Genomic DNA, 22,316 nt, shown 5'->3' on the forward strand with positions numbered 1-22,316 from the left:
AACAACATTTGTAAAAATAATATCAAGAGGAAGTATTCCTTTATTCAAAACTCAATTCATTTTACTCCTCACCCATCAAAACAGTTCTGAATACTGTTTGTGTCCACTTTCTCATGAATGTTACTGGAGACATTTTTGTTTACATGGGTGGTTTTATTGTTTAAATTCTTCCCAAGCTACATTTCTCTGAGTAATTTTCTAGTATTTCCCCACAGATTCTAATATTTGGCTTGTGTAGCCATACAATAAGGTAACCGTGATTTGGGCATTGCCTTTGGTGCTCATAAAGTAGTGTGTTTATTATCCCTAACTTTATAATTTAAACCAGAATGACAAAATCAATTACACTGTATGGAGTGATTTCATAGCACAGTTTTACTTGGTCCTCATAAGCATCGTGGAGAGCTAGCACAAGGAGGTGTTCAGTCCTGAGTTACGGGTGAGGGAAGCTCGGTTGTTTGGCCACCTCCTTGGTGCCAAGCAAGGCCTTGGGCGGCAGAAATGTGACTTCCTGCTGTAGTCGCAGGGCGTCAGCTGTGAAGCACCTAGGGAGGAGCTGCAGATCCACACCCTTGTTCTTCCTGGGCTTGTTCACCATCTTAGCCTGGCCTTTATTTTTTCTTCAGATGGGGTTCTATCTTCAGGGACAACGATTTCACCCATAGAATTGTGGCTTTCAACCTTTCGGACCATGATCTACAGTATGTTTCCTTTAGAAGGAAGATTCTTGGGACCTTTCCCGTTCCCAGCCCTGGCTGTGTGGGTGTTTGGGGAGTGAATAAGCACATGGAAGATCTCTCTTTTCTGTCTGTCTGTGTGTGTCACTCTACCTTTTGAATAAAATTATTTATTATTTATTTTTAAAGCAAGCTGGTTAAAACTCACTGAGTTGATTTCACACTGGCTTAGAGGAACTTTGTTCTCATTTCTGCTGCTGTCACATTGTTAGTTCTTCATCCCAGTTGATTAGCGGTAAAGCAGTCTGCTTGTTTGATTATAGTCATCCCTTCCCTCGGGGAGCAAGGTGAGAATTAGGGATTTGTCAAGAGGTTGGGCTCTATGTACTTTGCAGAGGAGTTGGAATGGAGAATAGAAAGAGATGAGCCGATTTTGTAGCGTTGGGAAGAGGTTAAAAGAACAAAGAACTGGGCCAGTGAACTGCTGCTAGGCTCCTGAGGATGGAGCCCTTTGTTTCCCTAAGCCACACAGCAGTCAGCCTCTGGTCCTGGTCTGCAGTCATCAGATTTTGCAAACTGTGGGGAGCAAACCGGACTAGACTGAGTTACTGGAATTAAGACTTATTCTATGCATCTGCTCTCCCACAATATGGCGCTGGGAGAGAAGTAAACAGCTTCCGCACAGCTGCCTCCAGTTCAACCAATAAACTGTAGGACTTGCTCCTGATTGGAGGAGAGCAGCGTACTCGGCGTGTGGGCAGCCGAGTTGGGATTGGCAGAGGAGGACTATAAAGGAGGAGAGAGACGGCATGCACCAGGAACATCTATGGGGAACATCTAAGGGGAACACCTGTGCAGCCCCCCAGAGAGCCGGCCGGCGGTGTGCCGCTCCCCTGCGGAAGTGGGGAAAGCGGCCAGGGGGAACCGCCCTTCCACGGAGGTGGAAGGGACAGTAGCCAACCCGGGAAGAACCAGCAGCAAACCCGGGGAGGGCCGAGCAGACAAAAGAACAGCGCAGGGTCCTGTGTCGTTCCTCCACGAAGAGGGGGAGCGACAGCAAACTCCCTCACAATCTTTGTTTTCCCTCCCCACATCCTGAGGTTGATTGTAATAAGCAATTGATGGTCCACATGGCTAATCTGCCCAGCCCTGGCTGCACAGTCCTTTGACTTCTCTGTTCACTACCCATTTGTGTACCCTGTCAATCTGTGACTATGATGTGGGCCTCATAATCCTCTGATTTAACTCTAAATTTTAGTCTACCCTCTAAGCCAGACCCTTTTTTTAAAAATTTTAATTAGGTTTTTTTTTTTTTTTTGACAGAGTGGACAGTGAGAGAGAGAGGGAGGGAGAAAGGTCTTCCTTTCCTGTTGGTTCATCCCCCAATGGCCGCTGCGGCCGGCGCACCACGCTAATCCAAAGGCAGGAGCCAGGTGCTTATCCTGGTCTCCCATGGGGTGCAGGGCCCAAGGACTTGGGCCATCCTCCACTGCACTCTCGGGCCACAGCAGAGAGCTGGCCTGGAAGAGGGGCAACCAGGACAGAATCCGGTGCCACTACCGGGACTAGAACCCGGTGTGCCGGCGCCGCAGGCTGAGGACTAGCCTATTGAGCCGTGATAGATTCAATGTGATATATAGATACAAGTCTAAGAACATAATGGTATTTCCTTCTTCCCTCCACCCCCCCCCCCCCCCCTGTTTTTTTAAAGATAGAAAGAGAGAGATTCCATCCTCTTAGGCTGGGCCTGGACTAGGCCAGACCAAAGCTAGGAGCCAGGAGCTTCTTCCATGTGGGTGCAAGGACTCAAGTACTTGGGCCATCTTCCAGAGCTTTTCACAGGTGCATTATCAGGGGGCCAGATCGGAAGTTGAGCAGCTGGGACTTGAACTGGCACCTGAATGGGATGCCAGCACTGCAGGTAAAGGTTGAACCTACACCGTAGTGCAGGCCCCCCTGCCTCCCCCTTTGTAAGTCAGAATCCTTAAATGTTCATGCGCCAGAGCTCCCTTTGGCAGTCTGGTGAAGCCTATTGACTTTTTCTTAGAGTAATGTTCTTAAATGCATACCATAAAGTGCTTGTGATTAGAAAGGAAATGAATTGTATTGAAATATTAACTCCAAGATACTAAATTTGTGATAAAGTAGTATGTGCTATTTTATTTTAAAATTTTTTGAAAAGATTTATTTATTTATTGGGAACTAAGGGTTACAGAGAAAGAGAGGGACAGAAATCTTCCATTTGCTGGTTCATTCCCCAGATGGCCACAGTGGCCAGGACAGAACCAGGCCAAAGCTGAATCTGGAGCTAGGAGTTCTCTCACATGGGTGTTAAGGGCCCAAGCACTTGGGCCATCTTCCACTGCTTTTCCCAGACCATTAGCGGGGAGCTGGATTGGAAGTGGATCTGCCAGGACATGAACTGGCACCCATATAGGATGCTGGCACTGCAGGTGGTGGCTCTACCTGCTACACCACAGTGCTGGTCCCAGGAGCTGAGCCTTGAATCCACTGCCTGGGATGCCAGTGTCAACTGCTGTGCCAGATGCCTGCCCTATCTTATTTTCTGAACTCTAACTGTATCTGATGCCTATTTTTTCCCTTGTTTGCCTAGAGGTTTTTTTTTTTTTTTTTTTTTTTTTTTTTTTTTTTTTTTTGGTCTCTGGCTCTGCCTTGTAACCCTCATGTCAATGGTTTGCCTTTATAGACTTCTCTTGTTTCTCTATGGGTTGGAATAGAAGCAGGAACCTTGTCTCTGTATTCCCAGCATCGGATATGGTACCTGGCAAATGATGGAACTTACTGAATTCTTGTTGAATGGTTCCTGGATTGCACCATTGCTGGGGCATTGGACAGAGGCCTCTGTTCTGGGATTTGGAGTGACAGTTCTGCTGTGGTGGATGATTATAAGGACCCCAAATCACCCTTTCATTTTGAGAGGCAGGGGTGTTACATTACTCATATGAGCCCTGTTAGATGTTTTTGGGTATTTGCTCTTAGTGGAGAGAATGAGGTCTGAGTATCTACCATAATTTAAAGCAAGTTGTGCAGCTGGCTTCTGGGTGTTACTAAGGAACAATTGTATGGAATTGTTCAGTTCTTTGGTTTTACTTTCCAGGCTCAATAACATCAGCCATTTCACTGTGAATCATTAGAAGCAAAATGTGAAAGGGGAGGGGAGCCTTTTGCTCTCAAACCGTGCAGGGGGCACGGAGTGGAGAGATGGGTCTGCTAGAACAGCGGCTTCCACCAGTGCCAGGCTGTCCTGGGAGGGCACAGTTACTGTAGGAGCTCATGAGTCCTCACGTGTTTCTGTAATCTGAGCAATGAATGTGTGTCTAATGAGTTTACTACAGAGGTGTTTTTGAGAGGTTTCTGTGTGTTGTGGTTAATTAAAATATCAACTCATTTGAAAGCATTCTTGCGTTCATAGCAGTACTCATTTCTTCCTCAGTAGATGCAGAACAGTTCGTATCCTGTGGGAGTCTACGGTTAGCTCCTAAGGACATGACTTCTAAAAGCCTTATACCCATTTTTTATTTGAAAGACAGTTACAAGGAGAAGGAAAGAGAGAGAGGGAGAAATCTTCCATCCATTGGTTCAGTCCCCAGATGGCTGCAATGGCTAGAGCTGGGCTGATCAGAAGCCAAGAGCCAGGAATTTCTTCTGGGTCTCTCACAAGGATGCATGAGCCCAAGCATTTGGGCCGTTTTCTTCTGCTTTCCCAGGCACATTAGCAGGGAGCTGGATTGGAAGAGGAACATCTGGAACTTGAACCGGTACCCATATAGGATGCCAGCACTGTAGGTGGTAGCTTTACCTGCTATGCCACAGTGCCAGCCCCAGGATTTCAGATTTTTGGATTTGAGATGCTCAATCTATAGTATCTTACTAAGTTATTATGAGAGTTAGAGAAAATGTCTACAAAAGTCTAGAACTATACCTGGTAGGTGTTAGGTATACAATTTTTTTTTTAAGGTTTTTTTTTTTTTTTTTTTTTTTTTTTTTTTTTTTTTTTTGACAGGCAGCGTGGACAGTGAGAGAGAGAGACAGAGAGAAAGGTCTTCCTTCCGTTGGTTCACCCCCCCAAATGGTTGCTATGGCCGGCGCGCTGCGCCGAGCCAAAGCCAGGAGCCAGGTGCCTCCTCCTGGTCTCCCATGTGGGTGCAGGGCCCAAGCACTTGGGCCATCCTCCACTGCCCTCCCGGCCACAGCAGAGAGCTGGACTGGAAGAGGAGCAACCGGGACAGAATCTGGCACCCCGACCAGGACTAGAATCCCAGGGTGCCGGTGCCACAGGTGGAGGATTAGCCCAGTGAGCCGCAATGCCGACCATGGATAAGTAATCTAAGCCATCAGCATCGGAACTATATTGGTGCATAAAATGAGTGTTAGTAGTAATTATTTAATCTCACTGCTGATTGCTAGTATTTCAGTTCTCCTAACCACGGAACACATCATCGGATATATAAAACAGTGTTTCCTAGATTGGAGTTTTTCATACACTGCTTTCATGATTGTGGTTTTACCTGTTTATTAGCGCCTAGTGTTGTCTTAATTTTAGTCATATTTATCTGAACATTTATTTACTTAGTTTTTTAAGTGATTCATTTTTAACATAAATTTATTTAAAAGGAAATTTTATATCACTATTATAAAAGCAAATCTAGGAGTTGGTGCTGTGGCATACAGGTAAAAGCTGCTGCCTGCAGTGCCGGCATCCCATAGGGCACCAGTTCGAGTCCGGCTGCTCCACTTCCGATCCAGCTCTCTGCTATGGCCTGGGAAAGCAGTGGAAGATGGCCCAAGTCCTTGGGCCCCTGCACCCACGTGGGAGACCCAGAAGAAGCTCCTGGCTCCTAGCTTCTGATTGGTGCAGCTCTGGCTGTTGTAGCCAATGGGGAGTGAACCAGCAGATGGAAGACTTCCTCTCTTCCTCTTCTTTTCTCTAACTCTGACTTTCAAATAAATAAATAAGGAAGTCTTCAAAAAAATAATAAAGCAAATCTGGTTTGGAATCGCTGAACCTGAAGCTCATCTGTTCTGAAGGAGCTCGGTGAGATTGGAGGGATGCCAAGGACAAATCAGCTCCAAGCCGAGGCTTTCCTCCTTATACCATTAGGGTCTGTTGCGCCTTATTTATTTCTTGCAGTTTTTTTTTTTTTTTTTAAAGATTTATTTATTTATTTGAAAATCAAAGTTACACAGAGAGAGAAGGAGAGGCAGAGAGAGAGAGAGATCTTCCATCCGCTGGTTCACTCCCCAGTTGGCCACAATGCCGGAGCTGCGCTGATCCAAAGCCAGGAGCCAGGAGCTTCCTCTGGGTCTCCCATGTAGATGCAGGGGCCCTAGGACTCAGGCCATCTTCTACTGCTTTCCCAGGCCATAGCAGAGAGCTGGATCTGAAGTGGAGCAGCCAGGATTTGAACCAGCACCCATATAGAATGCTGGCACTGCAGGCTTTCCTGCTATACCACAGTGCTGGCCCAAACAGTTTTTTTTTTTTTTAATAGTTCAAACTCTGTAAAGATTGATGCATTGTTACTTTTATTCTTTCTTAGAATTATTTCAAAGAACGGGGCCAGCGCTGCGGCTCACTAGGCTAATCCTTCGCCTTGCGGCGCTGGCACACCGGGTTCTAGTCCCGGTCGGGGTGCCGGATTCTGTCCCGGTTGCCCCTCTTCCAGGCCAGCTCTCTGCTGTGGCCAGGGAGTGCAGTGGAGGATGGCCCAAGTGCTTGGGCCCTGCACCCCATGGGAGACCAGGAAAAGTACCTGGCTCCTGGCTCCTGCCATCGGATCAGCGCGGTGCACTGGCCGCAGCGCACCAGCTGCGGCGGCCATTGGAGGGTGAACCAATGGCAAAGGAAGACCTTTCTCTCTGTCTCTCTCTCTCACTGTCCACTCTGCCTGTCAAAAAATAAAAATAAAAAAATAAAAAATAAATAAAAAAAATAAAAAGAATTATTTCAAAGAACGAAGAGAAAAATTACTTATAAGAAGTTCATTCTCTTATAATTATCCATATTGTAGTGTTTCATCTACTTGTTCACTCCCTAAATGCCACAATACCTGGGACTGGACCAGGCCAGACTCCACCAGTGTCTCCCATGTTGTGGCAGGGACCCAAGTACTTGAGCCATCACTTCTCAGGGTAACCATCAGAAATAGAGTGGGAACTCGAACCCAAGTACTCTCATTTGGGGGATTGGCGTCTCAACTGCTGTGCCAGTGTCTCTCCTGCAGTTGTAGTCTATAATCTTCAGATAATAATATTCTAGGTGTATTTTCTCCAACTTGAGAATTGATGATAGAATAATACATTCTTAAGGAGAAAAAGGAACTATTTGTGATAGTCTCATCTAGTGAGCCATTGTGTTCAACTTGCAGTCTTTTGAGTCCTCCTATTTTGCTGAGAGTTCATGAGATGGCTCCCTCACTTGTGCACCAGCACTTACTTGACCTAGTTGGTAAGGGGCTGAGTGCTATAGATTATGAAAAGGAAACAAGTGAGATTGAAGTCATGGGTTTGATTATGAGTTTATATTTTTAAACCTAAAAATGAGTATGTTTTGCTATTACAGTATAAAGAAAATGACTGTATTGTCTTCAACAAAATTATGAGCTACAACATTTTCAAAAATACCGCATTTTGGTGGTACAAATGCAAGAACCAGAACCGGAAGCATTGATGAGTGGGAACCTGTTAGAGCAGTGTCTTCAATTTGAGATCAAGGTTTTCCAGGTGGATGTGTCCCAGCTTTATGCGTGACACTGAGGAGCAGCTGGCTGCATTCACAGGACATTGCCCATTTCAGATGTGTAGATCTAAAAACTGGGAAAATATGGGACAAAAGTTTAGACAATAAAAGTAAAATAGGGGCCGGTGTTTATGTAGTGGATAAAGCTGCCGCCTGCAATGGTGGCTTCCCTGTGGGTACCAGTTCAAGTCCTGACTGCTCCACTTCCAATTTTTCCCCCTGCTAATGGCCTGGTAAAAGTGGCAGAAGATGGCTCAGGTATATGGGCCACTGTGCCCACGTGGGAGACCTGGAAGAAGCTTCTGGCTCTTGGGTTCTGCCTGGCTTTGTGCTGGCTGTTGCAGCCATCTGGGCAGTGAACCAGTGGATGGAAGATCTCTCTTCTGTGTCTCTCCCTCACTCTCTGTAACTCTGACTTTCAAATAAATCAATCAATCTTTAAATAAATAGATTTTGTTGGACGCAAGTGGTTTCTGATGACTATTTTTCTTGGTGTGCTGAGGGTTAACCAGAATGTTCTGCAAGAAGATCTATCTATCTATCTATCTATGGCCGAGTTACAGAGAGATCTGGAGCCAGCGCTGTGGCGTAGTGGGTAAAGCTGCTGCCTGCGGTGCCGGCATCCCATATGGGCACCGGTTCAAGACTGTTCCACTTCTGATCCAGCTCTCTGCTATGGTTGGGAAAGCAGTGGAAGATGGCCCAAGTCCTTAGGCGCCTGCACCTAAGTGGGGGACCCAGAAGAAGCTCCTGGCTCCTGGCTTCAGTTGGCACAGCTCTGGCCATTGTAGCCATTTGGGGAATGAACCAGTGGATGGAGGACTTCCCCTCTTTCTTTCTCTGGCTCTGCCTATCAAGTAAATAAATCTTTAAAAAAAAAAAAAAAGTACGTCAAGTAGATCCCAAGATTCTGTCTTGCTGGGTGATTGTTCCTTCCCTCCAGTCCCAAGTTTATCCTCCACGCAGAGAGAAGGACTGGGCGTCAGGCGCAGTTGTGAGCATGCCCTGAAAGTGGGGATGAAGGCCGCAGTTCTTCCCTGGGTGCTCAGAGCAGGAGCTCGAGGAAATGCGTGAAGAAGACCTGCAGTGAGTCCTGGGGGCTCGCTCCGGAGAAGTCCACGTAGATCGCGCAGCGAAGCCTCCAGCTGTGCGTGCAGAGCTGCTGGTCAGTTCTGTAGGACGTCCCACTCGTGGGCAGGAGCCAAGACTCCCAGGTCTCTCAGGAACGTCTAGTGCAGAAGGTAGAGACCAAAAGAAGCAAAGTGGCAGCTCGTAAGAAATTATGAAAAGCCTAAAAAAGCTATCATTTAAATCCTCAGGATAAGAGGATACTGTATCCTTGAAACAAAAATAGAATGCTAAAGGGAAAAGAACACTCAGATGACATGAAAGAGCCTTGAAATTAAAAACATGATTTTAATTATTTTTGTTTCAGTTCTTTCAGTGGTTATATCCATAACTATAACTAATATGCTTGTACTGTTATTTCTTGTTTTGCTAGACTTACCTTGCCATAATAGGTTAACACACTTTTCATCTTCACATCTGCCTTCTCTTAATGTAGCTTTATAATTTGCCTTTGGACTTTGAAAGATATTTTAAAATCTATTTTTTAAAAAAGATTTATTTGAAAGGCAGAATTAAAGGGAGAGACACAGATTCACTGGTTCTCTCCCCAAATGGCTGCAACAGCAGGCCTGGGCCAGGCTGAAGCCAGGAGCCAGGAGCTTCAACCGCGTCTCCCATGTGGGTGCAAGGGCCCAAGTACTTGGACCATCTTCTGCTGCTTTCCCAGATGCATTAGCAGGGAGCTGGATTGCAAGTGGAGCAGTTGGGACTTGAACTAGTATCCATATGGGATGCCGGCATTGTAGGTGGTGACCTAAACTATTACGCCACAACGCTGGCCCCAAATTCTGTTTCTTATTTTTTCAATGATTACAGCCGGTTTCACTTGCTTTGGTGTTGTGGCTGAGACCCACAGTAAAGGTGTTGCTGGAAGTCCTGCGCCCCACGCTGAGGAGGCTGGCAGCGTCGCCTGTCCTGGTTCCACATTCTCAAGGCTACGGAGTTGCGGCTGCTCAGCAGGGCGCAGGTCTGGACTTTGCTGCAGCCTGCTAACTGCTGGCGTCACTGAGCCTCTCTTGCATGGTTTTTCAAGCTATTTTGATAATGATCCAAAATAAGGAATATATTTTACAGTATGTCTGTGCGTATTTATAATTCTATCTGCCTCTCTCTAAAGTAAAATCTTACTAGTTGCACAGAGTTGCCTTAAGAAAATTTTTTAAAAATTATTTATGTTTAATTATTTAAAAGGCAGAGAGAGAAATCTTCTATTCTCTGGGTCACTCCACAAATGACTGCAGTAATTGTGGGGCTGGGCCAGGCTGAAGCTGGGAGCCAGGAACTCCATCCTGGTCTCTCGGGGGTGACGAGGACTCGAGTACTTGAGCCGTCATCTGCCGTCTCCCTGGGTATGCGTTAGCCAGAAGCTGGATGGGACGCGGATCTGGGACTCCAATCTAGGACTCCTGTATGGGATGTCAGTGTCCCAAGCTGCAACTCAACTGCTGTGTCAAATGCCTACCTCAGAGTTCCTTTTCTTGATAATGTGAACGAATGTGTTTTCTTCATTTCTTGTCTAGGCAGTCGACAAGTACTTCAAGCTTCCTCATGCCTCCAGCAAACCACCCCGGATTCCGGGAAGCCTTGTGGACACTTCTTATAAGACATTAAGGTTCGCATTCAGAGCATCCCTGAAAACTGCCATCTATCGAATAACCACTACGTTTGGAGACAATCTGAAGTAAGCATACCTGTTTTGATCCAGGCTAATAGTCTACTCGCAGGGGTCTCTGGGATGCAGATGAGTTCATTGATTGTAAAGGCTCACGTGGTGAAGTGCGTTCTTTGGTGATGATGCCCACATAAATGAACAGCTTGGATGTAGGCATAACCCTTATGTTTTAAAACCTGGCCTCTTACAAACTTTGGAGATTTCTCTCAAATGAACGAAAGAATAGAAAGTTATAAAAGCAGCAAGTGTAATTGTTTACATATGTGTGTATATATTCTAATTACTAAAGACCTTTCGAGGAGAAAAAAGACAACACACTGAGTCCCTCTCCAAAAAGAATATGAAGGCTAGTTCTGGTGTTACTTCTTAGTCAGCAGACAAGACTGGGGTGAGCAGCATAAGCCGCGGATGAGACCTGCCCTTTCTGAATCACACTGGGAAGGCACTGACAGGTCCCGGCCTCTTCCGAGCCTAGCCTGTTTATATTTACAGTCATTGATGTTTACCGCTTTTCTCTCGTGAAATGCTCCAGCGAGGCAGGCTGAGGGACAGTAGTTTATTAATTGAACTATGTTTATCATAATTATAAATGCACTGTAGGAGGCATGGCAGGTTGCTCTGCGTCTTCTCTCTGCAGTCATACGGAGCTGACGACTTCCTCAGGATGCCTGCTTTCAGAATCTGGTTACGTATGCTGCTGCTTTTACTTCTGTAATACGAGGCAGCAGCAGGATCCAGTATTTGCGGAGCACTTTGGTTCTGAGTGGGAATAAAAAGAGCTGAAGAATCCTCTTAAGAGGTTCATTAACTTGCTGAAAAACCAAGAGAAAAGGGGCTGGCTTTGTGTGGAGTGAGTTAAGCAGCCGATTGTGGTGTTGGCATCCCATATCGGAGTGCCAGTTCAAGTCTTGGCTGCTTCCCCGCCCCCCTTTTTAAGGGTGGGGTTTGTCATGAAAATGTAGTCAGTTAAAGGTGGTCAGGGAATAAATTTTTTTTTTAAAGATTTATTTTATGTATTTGAAATAGTTGCAGAGGGAAAGAAGGAAAAATATATATAGAGAGAAAGATTTTCCATCCTTTGGTTCACCCCACAAAGGCCCACAACAGCTGAGGCTGGGACAGCCCGAAGCCAGGAACCAGGAGTTTCATCCAGGTCTTCCACGTGGGTACAGGGGCCAAGGATTTGGGCCATCACCTGCTGCTTTCCCAGGCACATTAGCAGAGAGCTGGATTGGAAGTGGAGCAGCAGGACTTGACCTGGGGTTGCAGATGGTGGCTTAACCCACTGTGCCACAACACTGTCCCAAGTTGTTCTCTCTTCTAATCCAACTCCCTGCTTATTTGCTTGTGAAACACTGGAGGATCGCCCAAGTGCTTCAGCCTCTGCCACTCAAGTGCGAGACCCAGATGGACTTGTGGGCTTTTGGTTTGGCCTGGACCAGCCCCTGCCTTTGTGCCATTTGGGGAGTGAATCAGCAGATGAAAGATACCTGTCTTTTCCTCTCTCTCTATCTCTTCCTTTCTCTGTCCCTCTGCATGTCACATACAAGAATAAATACATCTTTAAAAACCAAAACCAAAAAAATTACTTATTCAGTGTCTTCTAGAGATGTGCTGTCCAAAATTTCTGTTAATTCAAGTTAAATAAAATTTAAAATTCATTTTGTCAGCCACACTAGCCACATTTCAAGTACTCAGTAACTACATATGGCCTGTGGTTACCAGACTGGACAACATACATATAAAACATTTCTATCATTTTATTTTAAATTTGTATGATAGAAACACTCCATCCTAGTCTCCCACATGGGTAGCAGGGGCCCAAGGACTTGGGCCGTCCTCTGCAGCTTTTCCAGGTGCATTAGCAGAGAGGTGAATGATAAACGGTACTCTTATTTATGATGCCAGGATTACAGGCAGTAGTTTAACCTTCTGTGCCACACACCAGCCCCAAAATAATTTGCCCTAATGTCTTGGCTACGGTTATGCAGGTAGTAAGTTGCAAAAACCAGAATTCAGACTTAAATCTTTCAGCCCTTGTTCTATCTGTGATGTCTGTATTGCTAACTAGCGAACTGTTGTCTCCCCAACCTCTAATCAGCTCTTTTTTTGTTTCTGTTTTTAAATTTTTAAAATTTATTTATTTATTTTGTACGAAGGGCAGGGACTTAATCAACACAAGCTTATGACCCACACTTACTGAGAATTTGTCGTTCATGGGGAATAATTGCGATCCCCAATCCCTGTTGAATGGGGTTCAACGGGTTACCCGCGCCTACCAGTGTAGGGTAGGTACATGCTGAGCCAGTCAGGGTAGTGCACCTGTAGCCCTGAACATCTAAGGACATCACAGACCTGTTATTGCTCAGTCTTGGGTGGCTGAACGCCACTTGTCCTTCTAAGAAGTTGGGGGACACCGACTGCTCAGGGATCGTGTAACTAGTGTGCATGCCAGAGCCTCATTCGTTATCAGAATTAAGCAGACAAATCGCTCCACCAACTAAGAACGGCCGTGCAGCACCACCCACGTAACTGAGAAAGAGCCATCAATCTGTCAGTCCTGTCCATGTCTGGGAGATCAGCTCTCTCTGACACTGTTAATGCTGCCAAGAGAAGGGAGTGCCGTCCAACCTGCTGTGCTTCAGTTGCTGTTGAGAGAGGTACACTGGGCTCATCCACTTACAATGTCACTGCACTAATTTATTGTGACAGTGGCTGTCACCCAACTGTTCCCTGCTCAGAGCCCCACTTCTGAGAACCAGGAGTAAATGCAGTAAACCCTTGAGCTGATGGTGTGCTTTTTCAAAAGTAAATTTTACAGTGTATATTTGAGGTTTACAACATGACTGTGGGATGCATATAGATAGCAAAATGATGCCTGCAGTGAAGCAGGTTAACATATCTGTCATCTCACACAAGTTTTGGCTGGTGGCAGGAGGACCTGAAATTCTTCTTTGACCAGAACTTCTAATGCAGTTTTATGGATTGAAGTCTTCACATTGTACGTTAGATCCTACAGAGTTGCTCATTCTACATCTCTGCTACTTTGTATCCCTTGACCTACATTCCTCTATTTCCTCCCCCCCTTTTAATTTAGGTGATTAAAAGTTATTGATTTTCATTTTATTTGAAAGACAGAGAAATAGGCACACAGACACAGATCTTCTTCACGCCCCAAATGCCCACAACAGCCAGGGCTGGGCCAAGCTGAAGCCAAGAGCTTGGAACTCACTCTAGGTCTCCCGTGTGGACAGCAAGGCCCTGAGCACTTGAGTCATCACCTGCTCTGGTTCTCCGTCCACAGTACCAAGTGGAGAAACCTGCCCTCAAACCAGACCTTCCTGTGGGATGCCGGTAGCCCACGTGGGATTTAACTGCTGAGCCAAACGTCTGCTCCTTGATTTAGGCCCATTGTATTTGCTGCTTTTCTAGTATGTAACATAGCAAGATGGATTTGAGGGGCAGAGGTCGTTCCTAGTGGTGGGCGCACTAACGATAGATGGTACGGGCTACTTCACTGCTGGGAGTCCAGGGAGCGCCACAGCTGTGGTGCTGGAGAGCGCTCGGAGCGGGCAGTTAGAGACGCCAGCCTCAACCTCCGGAGGGCACCTTTGCACAGGGCAGTGCTCGGCGTGCTTTCCGTGTGGCTTTGAAAGCAGAGGTGTTGTGTATAAGGCGTTTTAGGACGATTTGTAGCAAGCTGATTAAAATAAGGCCGTCTTTATACTTTAAGGTGGTGACCTTTGGTTACTTGGAATTTTATTCAGTAATGACACGTTACAGTGAATACAGTGAATCCTTCGCTGTATTCCAGCTTTGCCTAAATTTGACAGGCAGTTTTGGACGCGTTTCCGCGCTCTGTGCTGGTTTTGTCCAGGTGCCGCATTTCTGCGGTGCTGAGGGTGCAGCACACTGAGCGCCCCCTCCAGAACATGTTGGGTTCAAAGGGAGACGGAAATCGAAACCACCAAGCTGTTACCTTTGAAAACGATTAATGTAGTCTATTGTGTTTTAACCAAACATTTTAGTTTAAAGGATTTTCTATTAAAGGCAATTCAAATACTCTGCAGCTCAAAGATAATGTTGGAATCTGGTTTAAATAAAATAATAAAATCCAGAAAATGGACTGCAAGGCCTGCAGCTCTGCACAGCAGGTTCCACAGCAGAGCAGGTTAACATCGATGCCTTCACTTGTCAGTCTCAATTTGCTCTGGTCCTTTAGAAGGTAGAAGCATGCTGTTACTGAGTGCAAGCCCTCCTCTTCAGTAGATTAAAAAGGGTTTTTATCCGATGTTTTTCAGAAGTACTAAATAAGTGAAGATTTCTATTCATTTTTAATTGTTTTGAAAAATATTGACTCTGTGCTCTGTGGTTCACTTAATATGCTTAATGTAAAATAAAGCTTATGCTTTGAATTTATGTTTCATTTAGTGCTGTGCAGGCATCTGCAGAACATCAGAGAAGACTTCAGCAGTTCTTGGAGTTCAAAGACTAGTTAAGTAATATAAACTGTGTTCATTACACTGCTGATACAGCTACAGATGGGACAGTAAATGTTCGGCATTCTTGGATCAGAAGAAAATGGACTAATTAGATGCTTCCTTTGTCGTGGTGGTTGCTTTGAAAACTATACTTTAATGGGAGAAATCATGGAAAGAAATTCTCAACAGAATAACTGAAAACTGCCTTTTCTGTACCGATTGTTTTTTGTGTGTGTGGTATAATAAAATCTTTATTCAATTTTACAGAAGCATCTATGGCAGTAGAAATGTCTCAAGCTCATATAACTTAATAATAATCACTCAAAATTTTTTAGAATTTGCTTTTGAAAAGAATGGAGCCAGTTCAGAAGTTACATATGTGTCGACTAGATACAGTCTCCCTAATCATTCTAAGAGTTTAGCTCTCTATAAACGTCAGGTGACATAAACCTTTCTAGAGTAGTTTCTGTTTACTGAAGGACCAAAACAGTAACAGTGGAGAGAAATTCACAGAAAAATATTGTCTGAAAGACATATTTTGTTAATCTGTTAGGTTGTGTTTTTGTTTCCAGGGACAAATTAAATTTGCATGATTGTCCAAAAAAAGTCTCAATTTACAGATGCTAACTCTATATAAAGGAATGTGGAAAAATTCAGTTCTTAAGTTACAAGATTAAACGTTCACATTTGGTTTTTGAAAAACAATAGACAATATGAATTTATTTTGTATCATGCTAGTAAACAATAAGTATATGAGTATTTTCCCAACTAGTTTTGCTTTCTTTTTCTGGAACAAAACATTAAGTAATTGCAGAGTTTTTCTTTTTTCGTTTTTGGCAGAGTTTTTCAAGCAAGAGAAAAAAATTTTCAAGAAAACCCAGGGAATGTTCCTTTTTTACCCCCATGTTTCATCTTCATTAGGTCGGGTTATTTCGTCTTGCTTGTCTGGCCTCACAGAGGGAGTGGCCTCTGCTGTGGTAACTGGCTAATTAAAATATAATAGGAAAATCTTTAAAGCCAGATACAACTTAGTCATGAAAGAGTGAGTGAAAGCCAGCGTCAGAGAGATTACTGTACTTGGAGCGTGTTGTAAGTCCCGAGTGTGAGTGAGGTAATTTTATAATTTATTAGATCAACTTCTTTGGAGATGAAAGATTGGAAGTCCTGGTGGTAGATATTCGTAGGACCAGCTTTGGACTGAAATGCTCCCTTGTGATTCTTTGCTTATTATCTTTTCCCTCTAGAGTCCCCCGATTTTTTTCTTTCAAGTCAGCACAGCATTGTGTATGGGAGTCTTTAATGTGGCATATATGTCTACCATTTGTCTGATTCATTGATGTATTATATCTTTACAACAGAATATTTTAGCTCCGGGCCCTGTTGCCCCTTCCACCAGCACATGCCAAATTATAAATGAATCCTGCTGGCCTTTAAAGTGTCTTTATGGGACAGACAGTTCCCCATTTGTCAAGCATTTGGGTGTTTAGGCTATTGCCCTTGGCTTTAGCTTTTCTTTTTTTTCTTTCTTTTTTTCTTTTTTTTTTTTTTGCATTGTGTCTGAAGTTGCGTTGACCTCCGTTGTTGAATGTTAAAAGTCGAATTTTGATGAGGTGGCCTCTTAGAGATGACCAGAGATTGTGGCCGGGTCGACTGAGAACTGTGTGTTCCATGTTTTAGAGGCATGCGCTGTGCTGCCCCTGGCTGAGGCATCTGGGGAGACAAGGATTCCTAACCTGCTTCCTTTAAAGAAGAATTGGGTATTTGACCCATTATGTTTTCCTGAGGCTAAAGATGGGATGATTCCTTCCAACTCTTGACTTGTGTAAAATGAAAATGTCTGAGTTTAGGTTTTTGCCGTATACTTCAGGGAAGGTTATATGGGATGCTAACGTGAATGCTTCTGAGATGTTTGTGCCTGCCTTCTCTCAAGACAATGTGCTGTGCACGAACTACAGGCCACGTCGTGTCTGCCTGTTGGCAATGTGGAAACTGCCTCCCTAGATCTGTGTGTTTAGTAGATAAGACCCGGCCACTGTGTATTGATAATCTCTCCATCTGTTGGGGCTGGGGTCTTACTACAGAGGGCTTCTACATATAAGGAGGACCTTGGGGGAGCCAAGAAGAGAGAAGCATTTCCTTGAAGTCACCTCCTGTCCAGTTGCCCACTGATGCTGTAACATTGGCATGAAAATTAAGAGAATGTTCTTTCAAAGCCTCTTTCTGGCTGTCAGTCAAAAACATGAGTGTATCAGCTCTTGTAATGTTTGCGTGATCCTCACGAGAGGTGTGAATCCACACAGCTTCTTCCCAGGGAAGTGGGAAGCTGTTCTCGAATGCACGTTGTGCAGATGGGTGGACTTGGCTAAGCAGCAACTCGGTACTTTGCCGGGTTTCTCCCTCGGTCACTGGCTTTTGTGTCCTCCTGTAAATATTTATGATGCTCTGTTTATATACTTTGTATATCATTGATACTGAATTGGGTGGAAAAATAAATGACCAGTTTTTAAAACCGGGACTATTTAGTGAACTATGTGTGTTTACAAGGTCAGTTAATGAATTTCTGGGGTGGGTGTGTGGGTGTGTGTGTTTGTGTGTTTAACTGTTGCAGTTTAGTTGCTTATAAAACTTGAAAAGGTTTAACTTCATTTGAAAGGCAGAGTTACAGAGGGAGGGAGATCTTCCATCCATTGGTTCGCTCCCCCAGAAGGCTGCAAAGGCTGGGGCTGTGCCAGGCCGAAGCTAGGAGCCTGAGCTTCTTCAGGTCTCCCACGTGAGTGGCAGGGACCCATGCACTTAAGCCATCTTCTGCTGCCTTTCCCAGGCCTTTAGCAGGGGGCTCGATCGGAAGTGGAGCAGCTGGGTCTTGAGCTGGTGCCCATATGGGATGCCGGCGTCACAGGCAGAGGCTTAACCTACTGTGCCACAGCACTGGCCCCAAGGTTTAACCTCCTGAGATCAGCTTTTGCCCTTAAGTAGACTCACTTGGTGAGCAGTCCGCGTTTCGTGGTAGCTCCGAGGAGCCTGAATTCTCCAAGTCTGTCTTGGTTGTCTTTCTTCCAGAACTAAACAAAGCATGAGGTGCTGAAAGCCTTGTCTTCACAAAGTTTCTTTCCTTGCCAAGATAGTGCTTCTCAAAGGAGCCTATCTCCCAGGCTAACATTCTGGCATCGTTACATGAATTGGCCTGAACTTCACCTCTAGTAGGTAGTTGAAGTACAAGGGTCCTCCACTCGCTCTCCTGCCCTCCCGATCCGTAGTCCCCTCTCCTTAGAACCAGACAGCTTCACACACAGACGGCCTCATTCAGCAGTTACCAGTCGGACTGTTCGTAGCAAGCTGCTGACGGCCACTTTTAAATAAGCAGAATTTTCATGGTGTGGAGGGCAAGAAAGGGGACGGCAAAGCACATCGCCTCGCTCTTCTCAGTCGGCTCCTGAGCGGCCTTGGCACTTGGGGCCGTGATGTGGCGGGCGATGCGGAGCTGGCCGATGGCTCGGCAGCGTTCACTGCGTGTCTGTTGTGGCACAGCTAGCCGGCTGGACAGGATGGCCCTCGAGGGCTTGACAGTCTAGCGCAGTGGGTTGGGGGCTCAGTGGGCGTGCGATTCACCGGCCAGGCCTGTAAGGTGTGCAGAGTCTGGGCCAACAAGCGTCCAGGTGGTGCTCCTGCCGCCCACCAGGAGGCTGCACGTCGGGATTTGGGTTTGCCCCGTGCTGCCCTCTCGGGCAAGTGTCTGAGGTATATGAACTGTGACTGCTGTTCTTCAGCCAGCTCGTTGGTTGGAAAACACCCACAGGTGGTGCTGACAGCCACTCGGGCTCGTAGACTCGGGTTGGAGTTGCTGTGGTGCGCTTTTACGCACGGCGCTTGTCCCATTGCCTGAGTTCCTGCCTTTTTGCAAACTTCCCATTTATTTATTTTTAAGATTTATGTATTTGAAAGGCAGAGTTACAGAGAGCAAGCGAGCGAGCGAGAGTGCTCTGCAGTATTGCAGAGTGCCTGACAGCGCTCTTCCTAGCTAGCTCGCAGCGACAAGCACACAGTCTCCACCTGCAGTTAGCATAGGAAGGAGGGTTGATCCTGAGGGCCAAGGGAAGTCTTGGTGGTAACAAGCATGGATTCTCTTCTAGACCCCATGCCTAGGGGACTTTCAGGACCTCTAAATGGTTCTCCGCCTCTTTGTGCATCGGTGTTCTGTTCTCTCTGCAGCTGGCATTCTACTCCCTGCAGCGTCCCTCCGCCTCCGGGGTTCCCATGTAGTAGGAGTTGACCCGCTGTCTGTGAATGCCAGTCAGAGTCTAGACTCAGAGGGGCCCCAGTGCATCAGTCTGTCCGAGGGTTGAATGAGGCTCGCGGGACAAGATCCTGCAGTGCCAGCCTGGCTGCTGAGAGCCCGTCTGTTGATCAGGATGAGGTGGAGGGCGGGGGGCCATTGTGAGTCTCCCAGGATAAAGGACAAAATTTGGAGTTGAGGGCCTGCAAAGAGGAGCTGGAAATCTCATTGCTTGGGTTGGAACCCCAAATCATAAATCCTCCTGAGGAAAACACCCTAGGCCTCAATTGTAAAAGTACTCTACAGGCAAGTTCTCAAATACAGTGTCTCCACACAACTGAAACTAACCGGGAACAAGAAGAAAACAGCAGGAATGAGAACCAAGAAAAGGAACAGAGAGAGAGACAGAGAGAAAGGTCTTCCTTTGCCGTTGGTTCACCCTCCAATGGCCGCCGCGGCTGGTGCGCTGCAGTCGGCGCACCGTGCTGATCCGATGGCAGGAGCCAGGTACTTCTCCTGGTCTCCCATGGGGTGTAGGGCCCAAGCACCTGGGCCATCCTCCACTGCCTTCCCGGGCCATAGCAGAGAGCTGGCCTGGAAGAGGGGCAACCGGGACAGAATCCGGCGCCCTGACCGGGACTAGAACCCGGTGTGCTGGCGCCGCAAGGCGGAGGATTAGCCTAGTGAGCCGCGGCGCCGGCCTAGTTATTGTTTTTTAAAGATTTATTTATTTTATTTGAAAGTCAGAATTACACACAGAAGGAGAGGCAGAGAGAGAGAGAGGTCTCCCATCTGCTGGTTCACTCCCCAGCCGGCTGCAATGGCCAGAGCTGCGCCAATCTGAAGCCAGGAGCCAGGAGCCTCTTCCAGGTCTCCTACATGGGTGTTGGGGCCCAAGGACTTGGGCCATCTTCCTGCTTTCCCAGGCCACAGCAGAGAGTTGGACGGGGAGTGGAGAGCCAGGTCCTGAACTGGCGCCCACATGGGATGCCGGCACCACAGTGGTGGCCTAACCCACTACACCACAGCTCTGGCCATGGTTATTTTTTTCAATGAGATTAAAGCATAAAATTCTGATTCATTAGGGGATTGGAAGGTATATACATGCATATATACTTTATGGTTCTATAGTTTTAAAAATTTATATAAAATTTTAACACAAAAATATTCTAGATAGAGAAATAGGTTAACCAAAATTAAGCAGTCTGGGTAGGTTTAACTGCAGATAAGACAAAGCTAGAGTGCCTTGGAAGCTAGGTTAGAAGAAAACTCCAGAATGAAGCATGAACAGAGATATTGAGGACAAGATACACATGATACGGGAGGGTGTTTAGCCAGAGGTTAAGATGCCCACGTCCCACTTCGGAGAACCTAGGCTCAGGTCCCATATCCAGTGCTGATTGCAGCTTCCTGCCAATGCAGCCCCTGCAGGCAGTGGTGATGCCTCAAGGACTCGGGAGAGCTGGAGAGCATTCTGACTCTTCTCTGGTAGACGTTTGGGAACTGTCTCTCAAAAAGAAAAAAAAAAAAAAGATGGCAAAATGAGAAAATTTATGAGCATAATTGGAATCCTGGAAGGAGAGGGGGATCTAATGGAGAAGTAATTTTGGTGATTTAATAGAGAACTTAGAAAAATTGATGACATAAAGCCACAGATTGCAAAAGCTCTGTGGATGTTAAAGGAAGCTGCACTGGCATACATCATAGTGAAATTGCTAAAAAAAAAAAAAAAAACAAAGAGGTTGATTTATAGAAGGCCAAAACAAGGACCGGCCCTGTGGTGTAGTGGGCGAAGCCTCTGCCCGTAGCACAGGCATCCGTATGGGCACCGGTTCCTATCCTGGCTGCCCCTCTTCCAATCCAGCTCTCTGCTGTGCCTGGGAACGCAGTAGAAGATGGCCCAAGTGCTTGGGCCTCTGCACCTGCGTGAGGGACCCAAAAGAAGCTCCTGGCTCCTGGCTTCAGATCAGCTCAGCTCCGGCCATTGTGCCCATTTGGGGAGTGAACCAGCGGATGGAAGACCTTTCTCTCTGCTTCTCCTCTGCCTATAACTCTTCCTCTGAAATAAATAAATAAATCTTAAAAAAAAAAAGATCAAAACAATAATTAGCCAACTTCTCAGCAAACACAGATGAACACAGTGGAATGGAAGGTATAAAGTCCTGGAGTTTTCAAAGCAATCTGCTCTCTTGGACTTCCGCATGGATCTTCCAAGTGGCAGGGAAATACAGACATTTCACACAGAAGTGGGGAGTTTCAGCAGCAGCCATCCTAAAAGGAACTTAGGTTATCACAGTAGCTTTCTCAGGGAGAAGGAGGAGAATGGTCAGAGAAGCAGGAAGAAATTGAAAACAAAAAGATAAGTATGAATGTTGATTTATGAAACCTACAGCGTTTTAAATATAGAAAGAATTTTATTACACAGCACAATGGCAGATAAGTCAGGTTATTACTAAAAAGGAAAAAGAAATATAAAACAGGACCAATAGAATGCACATAGTAAAAATGTAGATTTAAACCCAAACATATTGCTAATTACATTAAGCAGATACATGAAATATTCCAATTAAAAAGCAAATAGAAAATAAAATCCAACAACTATTTGCTATTTTTTAAAGGATTTATTTATTTGAAAGGCAGAGTTACAGGGAGGCAGAGGCAGAGAGAGAGAGCTTCCATCCACTGTTTCACTCCCCAGATGGCCACAACAGCCAGAGCCATGCCGATTCAAAGCCAGGAGCCAGGAGCTTCTTCCGGGTCTCCCATGTGGGTGCAGGGGCCCAAGCACTTGGGCCATCTTCCTCTGCTTTCCCAAGAGCAGTAGCAGGGAGCCAGATTGAAAGCGGAGCAGCCGGGACTCGAACCTGTATCCATATGGAATGCTGGCACTGCAGGAGGCGACTTTACCTGCTATATCACATTGCCAGCCCCCCCCCATTTGCTATTAAGAAATATATCTGATATGTAAGGAGAGATATACTGAAAGTAAGAAATGGGCTGATGTGGCGCAGTGGGTTGAGCCGCTACTTAAAATACCAGCATACCACACGGTGGTGCCAGTCCAAGTCCCACTTCCGATCCGCCTTCCTGCTAATGTACTTGGACTCCTGCCACCAATGTGGGAAACCTAGGTGGAGTTCCTGGCTCCCAGTTTCATCCCTGGCCCAGCCCTGGCTGTTGTGGCCATTTGGGGGAGTGAACCAGCAGATGGAAGATCCTCCCCGTGTCTCTGTCTCTCTCTGTCACACTATCAAGTAAATAAATAAAAGCAGGAAAAGATGAGGCATGCACGCAGTGAAGAAAAGCTGGTGTAATTATGCAAGGT

At 45.9% G+C, this 22,316-nt stretch overlaps 1 protein-coding gene and 1 long non-coding RNA gene across 3 annotated transcripts in view; one reads left to right on the top strand and one right to left on the bottom strand.

The window, feature by feature from the left end:
* NDC1 (NDC1 transmembrane nucleoporin) overlaps positions 1-17,233 on the top strand; it is a 61,752-nt gene extending 44,519 nt beyond the window's left edge. For both annotated transcript variants that reach the window (XM_070078469.1, XM_070078468.1), the window contains exons 17-18: positions 10,086-10,246; positions 14,669-17,233. In XM_070078469.1, the coding sequence (XP_069934570.1) occupies positions 10,086-10,246; positions 14,669-14,732 (225 nt within the window). In that variant the 3' untranslated portion in view covers positions 14,733-17,233. The remainder of the gene's footprint in view (positions 1-10,085; positions 10,247-14,668) is intronic.
* Positions 8,312-22,316, bottom strand: part of LOC138850648 (uncharacterized) — a 37,055-nt gene continuing 23,050 nt past the window's right edge. The window contains exon 2 of the long non-coding RNA XR_011390697.1: positions 8,312-8,666. This is a non-coding gene — a long non-coding RNA (uncharacterized lncRNA). The remainder of the gene's footprint in view (positions 8,667-22,316) is intronic.

The sequence above is a fragment of the Oryctolagus cuniculus genome, chromosome 7 (assembly GCF_964237555.1).
Source record: "Oryctolagus cuniculus chromosome 7, mOryCun1.1, whole genome shotgun sequence".
In the NCBI taxonomy this organism is placed as follows: Eukaryota; Metazoa; Chordata; class Mammalia; order Lagomorpha; family Leporidae; genus Oryctolagus; species Oryctolagus cuniculus.